This window comes from Monodelphis domestica, chromosome 3 (assembly GCF_027887165.1).
Source record: "Monodelphis domestica isolate mMonDom1 chromosome 3, mMonDom1.pri, whole genome shotgun sequence".
NCBI lineage: Eukaryota > Metazoa > Chordata > Mammalia > Didelphimorphia > Didelphidae > Monodelphis > Monodelphis domestica.
The window spans coordinates 511,788,414-511,805,554 of NC_077229.1; the positions used below are offsets into that span (position 1 = coordinate 511,788,414).

At 39.5% G+C, this 17,141-nt stretch overlaps 1 protein-coding gene across 1 annotated transcript in view; it reads left to right on the forward strand.

Annotated features, from left to right (window-relative positions):
• Nucleotides 1–2,430: 2,430 nt before the first annotated feature.
• Nucleotides 2,431–17,141, forward strand: part of MIER3 (MIER family member 3) — a 66,532-nt gene continuing 51,821 nt past the window's right edge. Inside the window, exon 1 of the mRNA XM_056824885.1 lies at nucleotides 2,431–2,556. Coding sequence (XP_056680863.1) covers nucleotides 2,454–2,556 — 103 coding nt within the window. The 5' untranslated portion in view covers nucleotides 2,431–2,453. The remainder of the gene's footprint in view (nucleotides 2,557–17,141) is intronic.

Genomic DNA, 17,141 nt, shown 5'->3' on the forward strand with positions numbered 1-17,141 from the left:
TGTTGCTGGCCCTAATGAAGAAGGTGGGTCTCCCTTTATAATTATTGCTTCCCTCGGTGATTGCTGCAAGGGGATGGGGAAAATGTCTAGTGCTTTGGGAGGACCTATTATTCCCAAGTTCACTCGGCTCAGGGTTCTGGACTGTTTCCAGTAGTGGAGATGTTGGTCAAGATGGTGGTGGAGGTTTGACTTACCTGGTACATGCTACCTCTTGTCTCTTCCTCAGGGTGCCTTGCTGCTTCAGTTAGACTGACTTGTCTTCTCCAGAACAGATAAACTTCTTTTAAGATTTAGAAAAGAGGCAAGAACTCAAAGTATTGACCAATCATGCCTTCAGAAGACAGAAAATGAACTGGGCTACGTGCTTCCTGACAGGGTATGTGCAGAATAAGACATACGTTTCTAAATATGGCAAATGGATGGATTTGTTTTGCTTGACAATATTTATTCATTGTTATAAGAGTTGTCTTTGAATCACAAATACCTAGGACAATGCCTGGCATGTTGTTGTTTTTGTTGTTATTCAGTTGATTTCATTGGTCTCAAACTGTAATCCCATTTGAGGATTTTTAGGCTAAGAAAATGGAATGGTTTGCCATTCTCTGTTCTTCTCTGACTCATTTTACAGATGACAAAACTGAGGCAAACAAGTTAAATGGCTTGCCCAAGGTCATACATTCTGAGGCCAAATTTGAACTCTGGGAGAAATGAGAAAGAGTGGTCATATAAATCAGGGTCACAACAAAAGTTATTACACCACCTCAGGGTGGTGTCCTCTTGGGGTATTAGCCTGCTCAGTCTAGGGGAACTAGTGGGAGATGGATTAGTGTTTCATTCCTGCAGACAGGTCAGTTCAGGAGACAGGCAGAGAGATCCAGAGGGAATGACAGGCATCTCTCTCTCCCTTGTAAGTAATCAGTCAGTCAGTCAATCAACATTTATTAAGCTCTGAATGTTTGCCAAACACTGAGGATACAAAGAATGGTAAAAAGACAATCTCTATTTTCAAGGAGTTCACAGATTAAATGAAGGAAATGAGAGGCAAACCACTATGTACAATTAATACATATACAGCACAAAGCAGGGGAATTCTCAGAGAGAAAATGCTTTTTTGTTTAAAATTTTATTTTTATTGTCATCCAAAACACAATTCCACATTGGTCACTATTGTAAGAACAAACTTATACATGACCAAAAATATACTGATGTGAAAGACGACTCTGACAGTCCTTGCTATGGAGGTGGATAGCATTCCCCAGTGTAAGTCCCAGATCATTGTATTGCTGAGAGAAGCCAAATTTTCACACATACTCATCATCCAATATGGCTGTTATTGTGTACAGTGTTCTCAGAGGGAAGGTCCTTTTCAATTATTATCTCATCTGATCTTCATGACAACCCTGGGACGGAGATGCTATTATTATCACCATTTTACTATGAGGAAACTGAGGCAAACAGAGGTTAAGTGATTTACCCAGGGTCAAACAACTAGAGAGCTGAAAGCTACCTTAAAGATTCACTCTACTATCATTATGTTATGCAGATAAGAAAGCAGACTTAGAAAAATGAGGTGAAATTGTTTCAAATTACACAAAATTAGGACTTGGGCTAGAAGTCTGACTCCTATTAGTAAAATGCTTTTCCACTACACTGACTATCCTCCTTTTGCTATATTCTTTTTTATTGATAAACAAAACAATGTTTTTAACCCAAGAACTCTTTTCAGTGATTTTGGGGAAGTCGCAAAAGTCCCTTCCCCCCCCCCCTTTTTCTTCTAATATTTAACTTGTGTCTTACAATTGGTCCTACAGTAGAAGAGTGGCAATTGAGATCAGGTGACTTGCCCAGGGTCACACAGTTAGGAAGTATCTGAGGTAAAATTTGAACTTAGGACCTCTTATTTCCAGGCTTGGTTCTCTATCCACTGAGTCATCTAGCTGCCACCCTATACTTAATTATATAATTGTATCTATCCATTGAGTCACCTAGCTGCCTCTAACTCCTTTTTTAAAACAGAGGGGACCTTCTTGGTTATCTGGAAGTAAGTTCTAGAGATGTTTACAAATGAAGAATCAGATGATGGGTTTATTACCAAATTTTGCAAGTAATATAAAATATCTTCATCAGTTCTTTGGGTCCTCTCTGAAGTTCTTTTTTTCAGGATTTCAATAATTTTATTGTATGGGTATGGGAGGAGAAAAACCTTCATTCAGTCACATAATGGTTATTAAATATCTCTTGTGCTCCAGGCACTATGCTAAGTGCTAAGAAGGGTCCTGGAGGAAGCCAGGAGTCAAAAATAAAGAGGGAGAATTCCTTGATTCCTTAATGTGAGGCTAGTTCTTCCTTAAAAGGCATTGAGACCACCCTCGAGTTCTGATTGGCTCAGAAGGACCAATCAGCGAGGCTGTTGATATCACTTCCTGGTCTCCTGGGTATAAAGAGCACCACTGATGCTTGAAGGTGCATCAGGATGTGTGTTTTGGGGGAATGAAACTCCATCAGCCAAATCAGCTCCTTGGGGCGTCCTTGAGCATCCTTCTCCTGTGTGGCTAAGTAAATCTTTTTTAAACTGTCGAATGACCTACAAATATCTCATTTTGTTTCAACTTTGAACCTTTTAACTACTAGGAGCTTAGAACAGTGGGGGAAACCGTGTATACCTTAGCTTTTTTTCTTGTTATTATCTCTAACGAAGCGTGTTGGGAAAGGACTGCTGAGCCTAGGGTACATAGGCTGAGGTAAAGGGCAGAAGCAGAGCCAGAAGCAGGTGAATCGGGACTGCTCAGCCTGAGGCACTGCAGATATTCAGAACCTCAGATTCAGAGCTGACAGAAGGTCGTCTATTTTCTCTCTCTCTTTAATTCTTACAAACAGGATTTCATGAGCATCCTGATCTTTCCAAGCTTTTGCCTTCGAACCCTAGCAAGGAATAGTTTTCAATTTTGCCTTCCTCTCTAAAAAACTCTCCCATTCAGTCTCCAAAAGGTCAGGATCCCTCTCCCACGCTTTGTAGCATCTTCCACTCGCGATGGACCAGTATGGGAAATCCCCAGTTCGGAAGGCAGCTATGAGGTACTCACTGATCACAGCTGCTAATATGGTTGTTTCTGAGGTTTGGATGTTTTCAAACCCAAACAAGGCATTAGCTTCCTGCTGCTTTATGAGCAGTCTTTAAGATTGCACTTCTGGTAATTAAGATCCGCATGCATACCTGATAGATCTGTTACCACCCCTGAGGCTGCATGGGGACTTGAGATATTTGTTGTGCTTCACATATAAGGGTGCTGTATATTTTTGAAGTGGTAAATTATTGGCTTCAACTATTGTGTATTTGGAGAGCTTTCCATACCAGGCAGGTTACTTGGTAAATTTTGTAATGTACTGGGTATTGCTTGATGTTCAAAAGCATTTGAAAATTAAATTAAGATAGCTCGTGATTTCATTGAATTTTTTGTTCTGTGCTGTTTTCTTTTAAAATGTGTTTAATATCTCTCTTTTACACCATGCAATATAGCTTTAATCTCTTCTCTAATCAGTCATCACCTGTCACAATGAACTTAAAAAAAAATGGTTCAGGAAAACTGATCTGATTAACTAAGCTGAACAGACTATATGTGCAATGTTCTACACCTACCTGTAGTTCCCCACTGCAAAAAATGGAGGGAGGTACATTTTTCTCATCTTTCTGCCAGAGTGAAACTTACTCATTATAATTACACAGTATTATTTCCTCTTTTTGGCTCTGTTCTTTTACATTGTGGTGGCTAGTATGCATATAATTTTCTTGGTTCTGCTTATTTCCCTCTTCATCTGTTCATATAAGTTTTCCCATGCATTTCTGGATTTTTCTGTCATCATTTCCAGGACAGACAGAGAGAAGAGAGTTAAATTTTCACTATGAGCATTTCTACCTTGGAAATTGGCAAAAGCTACAAATCAGCACTTCATTTTATTGTTTTGTTGATTTCTAGACCTAGAACAATAATGGAGATGATACTAATGAAGATTAACCTTTTATGCCCATATGTTCTCTGAGGTTTTGCTTGCAGATGAAAGCTTTTTATGTAGCATTTTTTGTTTGTTCATATTTATAATCTACTTTCTAACTTAAAACAATATAAAGTCAGGTTTTGTGAACTTCTGAAGAGAGGATCTGGCTTAGTCCTGTTGTTGCTTTCTCGGAACATTGTGTTGTTCCAGGATCTCAGGGGTAACTCAGAGTTGGGAACTATAAGCTTCAGGACTCCCCAAATGGTCTGTCTGATCTAGTTCAAAGTCTCATTGTTGCCTCTCTGGTGTGGGCTCTGCAAGTTCCAGATCTGAGCTTGTGTCTGAGAAACAATAGACTGTTGCTAGACTCAACCATTGTCAGCCCCCTGGGAGGTTCTGCTGGTTCAGTTATAAAATTGCCATCTCCCTTTTGGTCTGGAATTCCTGCCCTGGTTTTTCCTCTGCAGACTTCAGACAGGGATGGAGGCTGCAACTGATATCCCACAATGTTCCTGGAATCTAGGCAAGCTGAAATTTGCTTCTAAATTTGCTCTTCTCTAGATAAACAGTTTTGAGGCTGAGATTACTGGGAGATAGAGAAGAGGGGCAGGGACACAAGATAACAGATGCAGCTCCATCATCAGTCTGCTGGAATCTGTGACCCAGAATGGGGTAGTGGGTAATGGAGCTGCTAATTCACACCTGTCCCTACAGAGGTGTCCTATTACATATAGACCTTGGAGGTGTTCCTATAAATATATGGGACTCCTAACTCTGGTTCATAACCTCTCTCCTAGCAGGTCCCTTCCTCACTCTCTGCAGATGTCTCCATTTCTCTATACTGACTTGCTCTGAAAAAATAATTCAATATGACTTTTTCTTGGATTTCTCCATCAGATACATCTTTTTGGAGAAATTGGTTGGGAGCTGGGGAGGGAAAAGGGGGATGTTGGGGGAACTCCTCACTCTACTGCTGCTACTTTGCCATGTTGGTCCCCCAGTTTAGATGAAATTTAAAAGTGTGTGGTGGATGTATTTTTTTCTCTTCCAAGCACTTATAAACAGGGTTTTATGAGCATTCTTTTTTTTTTTGGGGGGGGGGAGGAATCTGCTTTGCTTTTATTTTATTTATTGAATCATAAATCTCAATTTAATTTAGTTAAAAATTTTATTTTAAAATATTTTTCTATGTTTACATGATTCATTTTCTTTCCCTCCATTCTTTCCTCCCCCCTCCCAGAACCAACAAGGAATTCCACTAGGTTGAACAAATGTTGTCACTTGATACCTATTTTCATATTATTCATTTTGGCTATAGAGCGGTTTTTTTTAAGGCCTAAACCATACATGTGATAAGTGATGTCATATGTTTTGCTTTTGCATTTCCACTCCCATAGTTCTTTCTCTCCATGTGGATCCTGTTGTTTTACACTAGTCCCTCAGGAGTGTCCTGGCTTGTTGCCTTGCTACTAGTAGCAAAGTCCATTACATTGGCTTGTTCCACAATGTTTCCCTTTCTGTGTACAATGTTCTTCTGGTTCTGCTCCTTTCACTCTGCATCAGTTCATTGAGGTTCTCCCAGTTCATATAGAAATCCTACAGATCATCATTTCTTGTAGCACAGATACCACAATTTGCTCAGCCATTCCCCAATGGAAGGGCATCCCCTCATTTTCCAGTTTTTTGCCACCACAAAGAGCGCAGCTATGAATATTCTTGTACAAGTCTTTTTCCTTATTATCTCTTTGGGGTACAAACCCAGTAGTGGTAATGCTGGGTCAAAGGCTATGCATTCTTTTAAAGCCCTTTGTGCATAATTCCAAATTGCCTTCCAGAATGGCTGGATTAATTCACAACTCCACCAGCAATGCATTAATGTCCCAATTTTGCCACAACAGCTTCAACATTTATTATTTTCCTTTGCTGTCATATTAGCCAATCTGCTAGGAGTGAGGTGATACCTCAGAGTTTTGATTTGTATTTCTCTAATTGTGAGAGATTTAGAACACTTTTTCACATGCTGATTGATAGTTTTGATTTCTTTATCTGAAAGCCGCTTATTTCATGCTCCTTGCCCACTTATCAATTGGGGAATGGCTTGATTTTTTTTTTGTACAATTAATTTAGCTCCTTATAAATTTGAGAAATTAGAACTTTGTCAGAAATTTCTATTACAAAGATTTTTTTCCCAATTTTTTGCTTCCCTTCTAATTTTGGTTGCATTGGTTTTGTTTGTACAAAACCGTTTTAATTTAAAATGTAATAAAATTATTCATTTTACATCTTCTAGTATTCTTTATCTCTTGCTTGGTCTTAAATTCCTTCCTCTCCCATAGATCTGACAGGTCTACTATTCTATGTTCACCTAATTTATTTATTTCACTCTTTATATTTAAGTCATTTACCCATTCTGAATTTATCTTTGTGTAGGGTATGAGATGTTGATCTAAACCTAATTTCTCCAATACTGTTTTCCAATTTTCCTAGCAGTTTTTGCCAAATAGTGGGTTCTTTTTCCAAAAGCTGGGATCTTTGGATTTATTGTACACTATCTTGCTACGGTAATTAACCCCAAGTCTATTCCATTGATCCTCCCTTCTGTCTCTTAGCCAGTACCATATTATTTTGATGATCCCTGCTTTATAGTATAATTTGAGATATATTTCTGCTGGGCCTCCATCCTTCACATTTTTTTCCATTAGTTCCCTTGATATTCTTGATCTTTTGTTCTTCCAGATGAACTTTGTTATAATTTTTTCTAATTCTATAAAAAAGATTTTTAGTGGTTTGATGGGTATAGCAACGAATAAGTAAATTAATTTAGGTAGGAATGTCATTTTTATTTTATTAGCTTGTCTTACTCATGAGCAATTAATGTTTTTCCAATTGTTTAGATCTAGTTTTAATTGTGTGAAAAGTGTTTTATAGTTGTGTTAATATAATTTCTGTTTGTCTTGGCATATAGATCCCTAAATACTTTATGTCATCTAGAATGATTTTAAATAGAGTTTCTCTTTCTAACTCCTGCTGCTGAATTTTGTTGGAAATATGTAGAAATGCTGATGACTTATGTGGGTTTATCTTGTATCCTGCAACTTTGCTAAAGTTGTTGATTATTTCCGCTAGCTTTTTAGTTGATTCTCTAGGATTCTTTAAGTAGACCATCATGTCATCTGCAAAGAGTGATAACTTGGTCTCCTCGTTGCCTACTTTAATCTCTTCAATTTCTTTTTCTTCTCTAATTGCTACGGCTAGTGTTTCTAGTATAATATTAAATAATAGAGGTGATAATGGGCATCCTTGTTTCACTCCTGATCTTATTGGGAAGGCTTCTAATTTGCCCCCATTGCAGATGATGTTTGCTGATGGTTTTAGATAGATACTGTTTATTATTTTGAGGAATGGCCGTTCTGTTCCTATACTTATTAGTGCTTTCAATAGGAATGAGTGTTGTCTATTGTCAAAGGCTTTTTCTGCATCTATTGAAATAATTATGTGATTTCTATTAGTTTGGCTGTTGATATGGTCAGTTATGTGGATGGTTTGCATTCCTGTATAAATCCCACTTGTGATAACTTGCTGGAGTCTTTTAGCTATTTAACGAGCATTCTGATCTTTCTAAGCTTCTACTTCCAACTTTTTTATTGAGATCTGGTTGTTAAACATTTACCAGCATACTCCTAATCATTTCACATAACATGGTAATAATCCAATGTATTTAATTATCATGATTTGTTGATTATTTTCAAATTGATGAGGATAAGATATGAGAAAGAAAGAGAATTAACATGGCTTAGTAATAGATTAGATATGGAAGGTGAAAGACCAAAGAATCAAAGATATCAACAAGCCTTTAAAAATAGGAGACTGAGTGAATGGTGGTGATAATGACCTAAACAATAAAGTCAAGAGGAGAAAGCAGATTTTAAGAGGAAAATAATGAGCTTGGGTAGGAATAAAAATGGGTTTAGAAGTATCACTGGGGCATTCAAATAGAGATTAGAAGATCAATCACATTACTCATGACATTCTCACATTATAAATGAAGCCAAAAGACAAAAGGAAGCTGTAGTCATAAATGGGAGGATTTTCCTTGGAAAGGTAAATAAAGGTGTTGGCAGAATTGATCTGGTCATGAATCTAAAGGCAACAAGTAAACACTCAATGCCTGAAACATTTGGATTTCTTATATTGAAATGGTGATGACAAGCATTTGCGCAAAGATCAGAACTGATGTGGCAACATCGATTGCAGGGGAAAAGAAGAAGAGTATGGGCATATAAAGAAATTTTATGAAGTCAAAACCATAAATCAACCCTGGCTTTAGCAATTTATCAATAATGCTGTCACTTCAATGCAAAAATGGGCCTAGGGGAGAATAGAGAAAAAACATGGTGGAAAATATCATTCAGAAGTTAGTTAAGAGAAAGAACATAGATTTCTGGACTATGTAGAATCTTTGCACCTATCATGAACACTTCTTCAAGAAGAGAGTTGATAGATGCTAAATGTAGTAAGCGCCAACTATTATTGCAAAAAAAAAAATTGCTTATATTTTAACAAAAGGCAGAAAATAACTATTTACTTATATGGAAGTCATTTTCTAGTTATCTATCTATTTACATCCAGAACACTGACTTGTTAGAGAAAACATTAAAACAAATACCAAATTAGAAGGAAGAATAAAAATGAGAATATAGGGCAAACAATTGAAGCAACTGACAACCTTACCTGTTTTTTAGAGCTGTTGATGCAGTAAAATGGAAAATAATTAAAAGAAGATACTGAGAAAGAACATCACTTCTCAGGCTCCTTGTTGTCTGCCACATATACAAATTAAGTCAGGAATGTGGTCCAGGAGCATTATATAATGACCTTGTCCTCCTGGATTAACTTCCGTGCTTGCCCAAGATTCCTTCTCATGGCCATGGCACATCCCAACCTCTCTGAGGGCAGGGACAGAATCTGACACATAGAAAATGCTTAGTAAATCTATTTTGACAACTTTGACTTGACTTGACTCTGTGGGACAGTGAAAAATCTGCTTCCTCAGAGTTAGAGTCCTTTATGGTTTGTTGAAAAATAGCCCCAGAAATGATCCGAGTGAGGTGCAAAAGTCAGCAGGAATTATAGGGGACTTTCTAACTCTAAGCTAGATAGGCATTTGGGACCGAGATGGTAGTCCTACTAGGAAGAAGTGAGTTCAAAGAAACATTAAGTTTAGAAGGACTCTTATTAGCTGGCTCTCTGCTCTTCGTTCAAAAAGAGTATGGCTTGGGGAGCTGAAAGCCATCACTCATTTACGGGAGAAAGACAGAGGCAGAGAAAGATGGATTGAAAGAATGAGGAAGGGCAAGGAATGGCAGACACTAAGATATGGTGGCAGTAGAGAGGATGCCACACAGCACAAAGCCCAGAAGGAAGAAGGTGTATTAAGAGTCGCCCAATGGTCTCTCCCAATGACGTCTTTCTGAAATGAGAGCTACAAGTTGCCCTTCTGAGTCTATCCCCCTGGCCACATATGTTCCTGCCCTCTATGAATATTTCCTAGGTGTATTCAGTCGTCCCTCTGATGATATATGTATATGTGAAAGAGTATGCCCCACGTTTATGGGCTATCAGTGATAACTTTCTTCTGGGAAGCCCACGTGCTGTACTAAGAATATTAAAGCAACGAAAATCAATTGCCACCAAGATAAGATGCAAAGAACCTAGAACTCTCCTAGGTCAACAAAGACTCAAGATCCAGGCTTGCCAAGAAGAGAGATAGGGCAGCCAAGCACAATAGTGATTTGGAATACAAACTCATTTTTAATATCTAACAGAGTGTGCTAGTGGAATATTATTAGGCTTGTAAAAATAGCAATAAGTAAAGGAAGGTTCAAAACAAGATTAAAGAAAGATTGGCTGCCAACTGCGAGACCCAAATGAGCCAGATCATCCTGAGGGCATTTTAGGGATAATGATAGCTTATGTTTACACTGCTCTTGGAGGTTTGCAAAATACTTCACATGCAATGCCTCCTTTGACCCTGGGAGATAGGTGCTAATATTATTGCACAAATATTACATTTTATAGATGGGAAGTCTACTCAAAGAGGTCAAATGACTCAGGAAGCCACGTCTTCCAAATTCCAAGTCCACATCTCTGGAAAGAGAAAAATGGAGACATAAAGAATGGGAAAAGTCTGACAAGATGACTATTACAACTTTTTTTCTACACTAATGAGCGGACCATAGTTGTTTTCCAATCTAAATTGCCCTCAAAGAGATGCATGAAGGAATGGAAATGGCACTGAAGAAAATGAAGATCAGAAAAGGAGTTGGGCTAGACTAAGGATCCATAAAAGAAATGAATGCAAGAGATACCCTAATTTGAAGGGTTTCTCCCATTATTCTGTAAGTTTCTTCAGAGCAAGAACTGTTTTTTGTCTTCCTTTGTATCTTTGGGTGCTAGGTACAGTACCTGGTACATGGTAACTACTAAATATTTGTTCAACTGACTGACTATTAAAAAAATCCTTACTTACCTTCTGTGTTAGAAGTGGTACAAATATTGTTTCCAAGGCAAAAAAAAAAGGCAGTAAGGGCTAGGCAATTGGGATTAAGTGACTCACCCAGAATCACATAGCTAGGAAATATCTGAGGCCAAGTTTGAACTCAGGACCTCCCGTCTCCAGACCTGACCCCTACCCACTGAGCCACCTAGCTGCCTCCTACTATTAAAGGAACGAATTTCAAAATATCCGAAAAATGTTTTTTAAATTTTTGAAAAAAATGAAGGGCTGTCTAATTTTCCCCTGAAGGAAACTGAGAAACGATCAGTTACGAGGGATTCCTTTCCCATCTCTACAAAATGTTTATGAGAAGAATCTACACCTGACAAGAATAACTAGCCATGATCCCAAGGAACTGAGGATGATGGATGCTGCCCACTCCCTGACAGAGAGGAGATGAATTGAAGATGCAGAATGAGAAATATATTTTTTGGACATGACATGTGAGAATTTGTTTCGCTTAACTCTTCATATTTATTACCAAGATGCTTTTTTCTTTCTTTTTCATTTGGGGAGGCAGTGGAAGGGAGAGTAAAGAAATAGTAAACAGTCTCATAGATTATACCAGGGCTTTGCATGAAGACTTTTGAAGCACTCTGTATTCAACAGGAGATTGCATCTTTACAATGACATGATTGGCTAAAAGGCATAGAAAACATAAGAACCTATTATTATTGTTTTCTAGCTACACAGAAGCATTTGACTCAATAGAGCTAAACCCAATTCTTTCCAAAAACTGTGTCTCTTACGTACATGTCGAAACCATACGAGAGTCCTTGAAAGATGTAACGACAGATAATTTTGTTCAATGACCTTCTGCTGTGTTCGTATGAATGAATAAACAGTCAAAAGAATCTGTGCCCTCTTCACAGCTGTGGCCACCATGGGCTCTATTGGCAATAGAGGTGAAGTATGGCAGAGGGAACCCAGAGGCTTGTCCCTGCTCTCACCACACCTGCATACTTCCTAGGGACTCCAGGTAGGCAAGAATGGAGTAGGAGCTTAAGCCTCTTCCACGTTCCCAAGCATCCTAGAGACCAGAACAGAAAGGACTCAGCCTGATGCTTCTGGGAAAGAAAATGAAAGAGTCTGACAGAACCAGGGTCCAAAATGTTCTGAATTGGCTAGAATAGGGCTGGATCTAGTCACATGAAATGCTATAGAAATCAATAAGATGTCTTATACTTGGATTTTTAAAATTTCAGTGCTAAATAGGGGAGGCATGGCCACCTGGTAGGTTGTCTGAAAAGATCCGGGCATTTTAGTGGACTTCAAGCTCCATATGTATGAATTGAATGCCTGACATTGCACCCCCCCAAAGTATAAGCACTCTTAGACTACATGCCAGGTGCTCAACTAAGCGCTGGAGGCAGAAAGACAACAATGAAACAGTTCCTGCCCTCAATGACCTTACATTCTATGGGAGTTAAAGATGGGGGAAGGAGAATGATGGGGAAGGAGAATGAGTCAGAAGGAAAGATGGTGATGGGATTAGGGGTTGGGTGTAAATAGAAAAAGTAACTCTAAAATATATACCAAGTAACCTCCAAGGAAAGAGTAGCGGCGTGGATGGGGTATAAGCAAGAGGGAAACAGGATATAGGTCAAACTTGAAGGGAGCTTCACTTTCCAGAAGGAAACTGGACTCAGGGAAGGAGTGCATTCCAGGAATGGGGGACAGCTTGGTAGATGTGAAGCTGGGAACTGGGATGCCATGGCTACGGAAGAGCAAGCACAATGATTTGTCTGTAAGGTGTAAAAGAAGAAAAATGTGCAGGAAGTCTAGAAATAAGCAATTGGTCTGGAGGCAGACTGTGAAGAGTTTGTAATTTATCCTAGAAGAAAGAGGAAGCCAACAGAGTGTCCTGTGCAGGGAAATGGCATTAGGAGACTTGCACTTTAGGAAGCAAACCAATTTGGCAACTATGTCTAGGACAGGCTAGAGAAGGGAAAGATGAGGCAGGAAGACCAAACAGGAAGCTTTGCCATAAGTTCAGGCAAGAGATGATGAAGGAGGCAGCTAGGTGGCACAGTGGATAGGGAGCCGGACCTGGAATTCAGATCGAGTCTCAAAAGTTTCCTAGCTGTGTGATGATGAGCAAGTCACACAATTTTATTTGCATCGCCTTTACCACTCTTCTGCCTTGGAAATATGTGTGTTGATTCTAAGACAGAAGGTAAGGATTAAAAAAAAAAGAGTGATGAGGACATGAATCAGGTTTATGTCACAGGTGAGTGAAGAGAGAGGACCAGATTTAAGATATTTTCTGGAAGCAGAATCTCCAAGAATTGGTATTTGATTTGAGGTTAGAGTTAAGGAAAAGCAGAAAGTCAAGGATGATGCTAATACTTCAGAGCTGGCGAACTGGAAGGAAAGTGCTGTCCTTATTGGAAAGAGGAGGAAAAGATAATAGCTGTTTTGAAAACACGGAATTTGAGAGATGTCTCGTAGGTTCTTAGGGATGCAGGGCTGGAGTTCAGGAGAGAGGCTGTGGTTGGGTATAGAGATCTGAAAGCCAACGGTGGGAAGATGATAGTGGAAGCTAGGGGAGTTGATGAGATCACTGAGAAAATGAAAAATGAGAAAGGGAGGTCCTAGGTGAGAGCCCTGGGTTACACCCATGTGTAGGGGGTAGGGTAAGGAAGATAATCCTGCGAGAAAACAGAAAAGGGACAGCTCCACCGTCCTCTATCTTTATCAGACCACAGCTGGAGCACTGTGTTTAGTTCTGGAATCACATTTTATTTTATTTATTTTATTTTTATTGTCATGCAAAGCACACTTCCATGTTGGTCATTGCTATAAAAGCAAATTAATACATCGCCCAAACCTCAAACTAAAAGCATAAATACATTATTGTGAAAGATGACTCCAACAGTTCTCTCTCTGGAGGTGGATAGCATGGAATCACATTTTAGGAAGAGCATTAGGAAGATCAGCTAGAGGTTTTCTGAAGAAAGGTAGCAGAATAGAAGGTCCGCAAAGGTCCATATTAGGATCTATGGAAAGAACTGGGAGCCAGCTAGGTGGCTCAGCAGATAAACAGGTCTGGAGATGTGAGGTCCTCGGTTCAAATGTGGCCTCAGATACTTCCTAACTGTGTGACCCTGGGCAAGTCACTTAACCCTAACTACCTAGCCCTTTCCACTCTTCTGCCTTGGAATAATATTTATATTGATTTTAAGATAGAACAACAGGGTTTGTGAAAGAAATTTATCGTGTGTCACTCTTCTCTTTCTCCCAGTTTTTTCTCTTGTCACATGCAAGAATGATTAGTCTTGTTCTGACTGACCCCAGTGGGCACATTAAGAACTACTGGGGGAAATTGCAAAGAAGCAAATTTATGCTTTTTTTTAACTCTTACTTTCTTACTTAGTGGTGTTTCTAAGAGAAAAGTGGCAAGTGCTAGCCCAGGCAGTGGGTGGATTTTGGGTACCCCTAACCCCATCTCTTGGGATTTTATTTGTCCCACAAGGAGCTTGCCAAGTGAGAGACGACGTGCAAACAATATGTAGAAAACAAGCTCTCTACAGGATAGTGGGTAAATTGAGGCAATCTCAGAGGGAAGGCAATAGCTTCAAGCAGGCCTGGGAAAGGCTTCTTGCAGAAGGTAGGATTTCAGCTGGGACTTGAAGGGACTTAGATGACAAAGATGAGGAGGGGGAGCATTCCAGGCATGAAGGACAAGGGAAGTTCACAAACTACGTCAACGTGTTCTGTGCACGAAACAGCAAGGAGGCTGTTTTTCCCCCCTAGCTCTTACTGTTAATCAGCCTTGGAAAAAATATGTGCAACAATTCTACGGATTTTTAAAAAGAAGAAGAAGAAAGTGCCATGTATAAGAAATATTTTGAAAGCAGAATTGCCAGAACTCAGCAACTGATTGAATGGGAAAGAGGACACAGGAGGGATGTAAATAAAAATTTGCTAATCATTATAACAGAATGGTCTGCCAGGTAGTAAGTTCCTTTTCAATGGAGAACTTCAAGCAACTGGATATTACTCATATGTTAGAGAGGGAATTCTCTTTCAAAGTATTATAGATTTAGAATTGAAAGGTAGCTCAGCTTCAAAATCATCTCATCCAATTCTTCTATTTTACCTGGGTTACTTGAGACCTACAGAGATGATTTGACTCACCCAACATTACACAGAGTGTAATAGCTGGTTGGCATTTATGTAGAAAAGAGACCGTAATGAATAGAGAGCTGACGTCAAAACCAGGAAGATCTAGGTTCAAATCCTGCTCCTGACTCATGTTGGTTGTGTGATCCTGGTTGTTGTTGCTGAGACGTTTTTCAATCATGGCTCACTCTTTGTCATCCCATTTGGAGTTTTCTTGGCAAAGATACATTCTTCAGATGAGGAAACTAAGACAAGCAGGGATAAGTGATTTGTCAGGGATCACAAAGCTAGTAGGTGTTTGAGTCTCCATTTGAACTCAGGAAGAGGAGTCTTCCTGACTCCAGGGCCAGCACCACCTGGCTGTGATCCTGGACAAGCCTCTGTGATCTAGGTACTACTTGTTCTAAGACTATAAGTTTCAGATAAGGTGCTGACCTGAATCTGTAAAAGAAGGTTTCCCTACTGGGGAAGGAATCACAAAATCACGTTGACTGGATCCACTAAAAATGGATGTAACATCATCTCAACACTTTAATGAAGCAAGACGATCCTTTCAAACTTCTTTAAGTAAGTCATTATTCCTCTAACTACTGAGGCTTTTAATACATCTCTAAAACTTTGATCTCAGCTGAGCATCTTGCTTCATATTTCACCAAAGAAATGGGGGTCATTCACCAAGAACTCCTTATTTCCTCCACATGTTGCATCACTAAATTGGCTTCTGCCACCATTTCCTCCTTTACCCGTTTCCCATAAGAAGTGTCCTTTCTCTTTGCCAAGGCAGACCCTGCTACATATAGGAGTGATCCCATGCCACTGTATCTTTTCCAGCAGATTGTTCCTGCTCTCATCTACACTCTCTCACTAATCTTCAATCTCCCTAACTACTAGCTGCTTTCCTGCTGACTACACACTCATGTGTCCTCCATCCTGAAAAAACCCTCACTTGAATGGTCCATCCCTGCCAGCTATTGTCCTGTATCTTTTGGTCTCTTGTGGATAAACTCCTTAAGAAAGCCAACCACGATCAGTGACTCTACTCCCTTTACTCACACTCTCTTCTTAACTCTGCGATTGCCTTCTGATCTCATTCAATGGAAACTGCTCTCCAAAGCTACCAGTATTCCCTTGACTGCTCAATCCAAGGGCCCTTTCTCATTCATCATCTTTATTATTATTATATTTTTATATTTTTTTGCAGCCTTTAATGCAATTGTTGATCTTCCTCTGGTCCTTGATCTTCTCATTTTTCTGGGTCTCCTCCATGCCTGGACATGATTTTTGGTGACAGCATTGTCTCTTCCTTCTCCTCCTACCTGTCTGACTGCTTTTTCGCAGTTGTTGCTAGATCTTCTTTTAGGTCACTCCTGCTAGTTGGGAGTGCCATCCAAGGCTCTCTTGTCCTCTTCTCTCTCATTTGGTGGCCTCATCAACTCATATGGATTTAAAAATGGACAGACAGGTTCAGAGAGACTCTATTACAAAAATGAATAAAATGGAAATAGGTTTTGAGTGATAATATATATATATATACAAGTCAGTGAAATTGCTTGTCAACTCTGGGAGGGGGGAGGGAAACAGGGAGGAAGACAAGAATCATATGACCATGGAAAATTTTAAGGAAGGAAGGAAGGAAGGAAGGAAGGAAGGAAGGAAGGAAGGAAGGAAGGAAGAAGGAAGGAAGGAAGGAAGGAAGGAAGGAAGGAAGGAAGGAAGGAAGGAAGGAAGGAAGGAAGGAAGGAAGGAAGGAAGGAAGGAAGGAAGGAAGGAAGAAGGAAGGAAGGAAGGAAGGAAGGAAGGAAGAAAGGAAGGAAGGAAGGAAAGAGAGAGAGAGAAAGAAAGAAAGGAAGGAAGGAAGAAAGAAAGAAGGAAAGAAGGAAGGAAGGAAAGAAAGAAAGAAGGAAAGAAAGAAAGAAAGAAAGAAAGAAAGAAAGGAAGGAAGGAAGGAAGGAAGGAAGGAAGGAAGGAAGGAAGGAAGGAAGGAAGGAAAGAAAGAAAGAAAGAAAGAAAGAAAGAAAGAAAGAAAGAAAGAAAGAAAGAAAGAAAGAAAGAAAGAAAGAAAGAAAGAGAGAGAGAGAGAGAGAGAGAGAGAGAGAGAGAGAGAGAGAGAGAGAGAGTGAGAGAAAATGGAAATGGAAGTGCAGGAGGTTGCAGTTAGGAGACTGGCCTTCAGAGTAAAGATGTCAGAGATGAAGTGATTTTGGGATGATGATGGTTAGGGGTCAGAGGTGTGCCTGGTGTCAGGGTGTAGCCGTATCTGAAATAGTTTGTTCTTTCGATGCTCACTAATATTCCCAAGCTGATTGCTTTCCCGGCCCCTCCGATGCATTATTGGATGACAATTAAAAGAGACTATTCTTCTTGCTTGTGTGCTATTTTAAAAAAGTTTCTGAATTCCTGGATAATAATCCCACTTTACTTGACTTCAGAATTTCCTGGAAAACTGAGTCATCCCATTATTTAAACC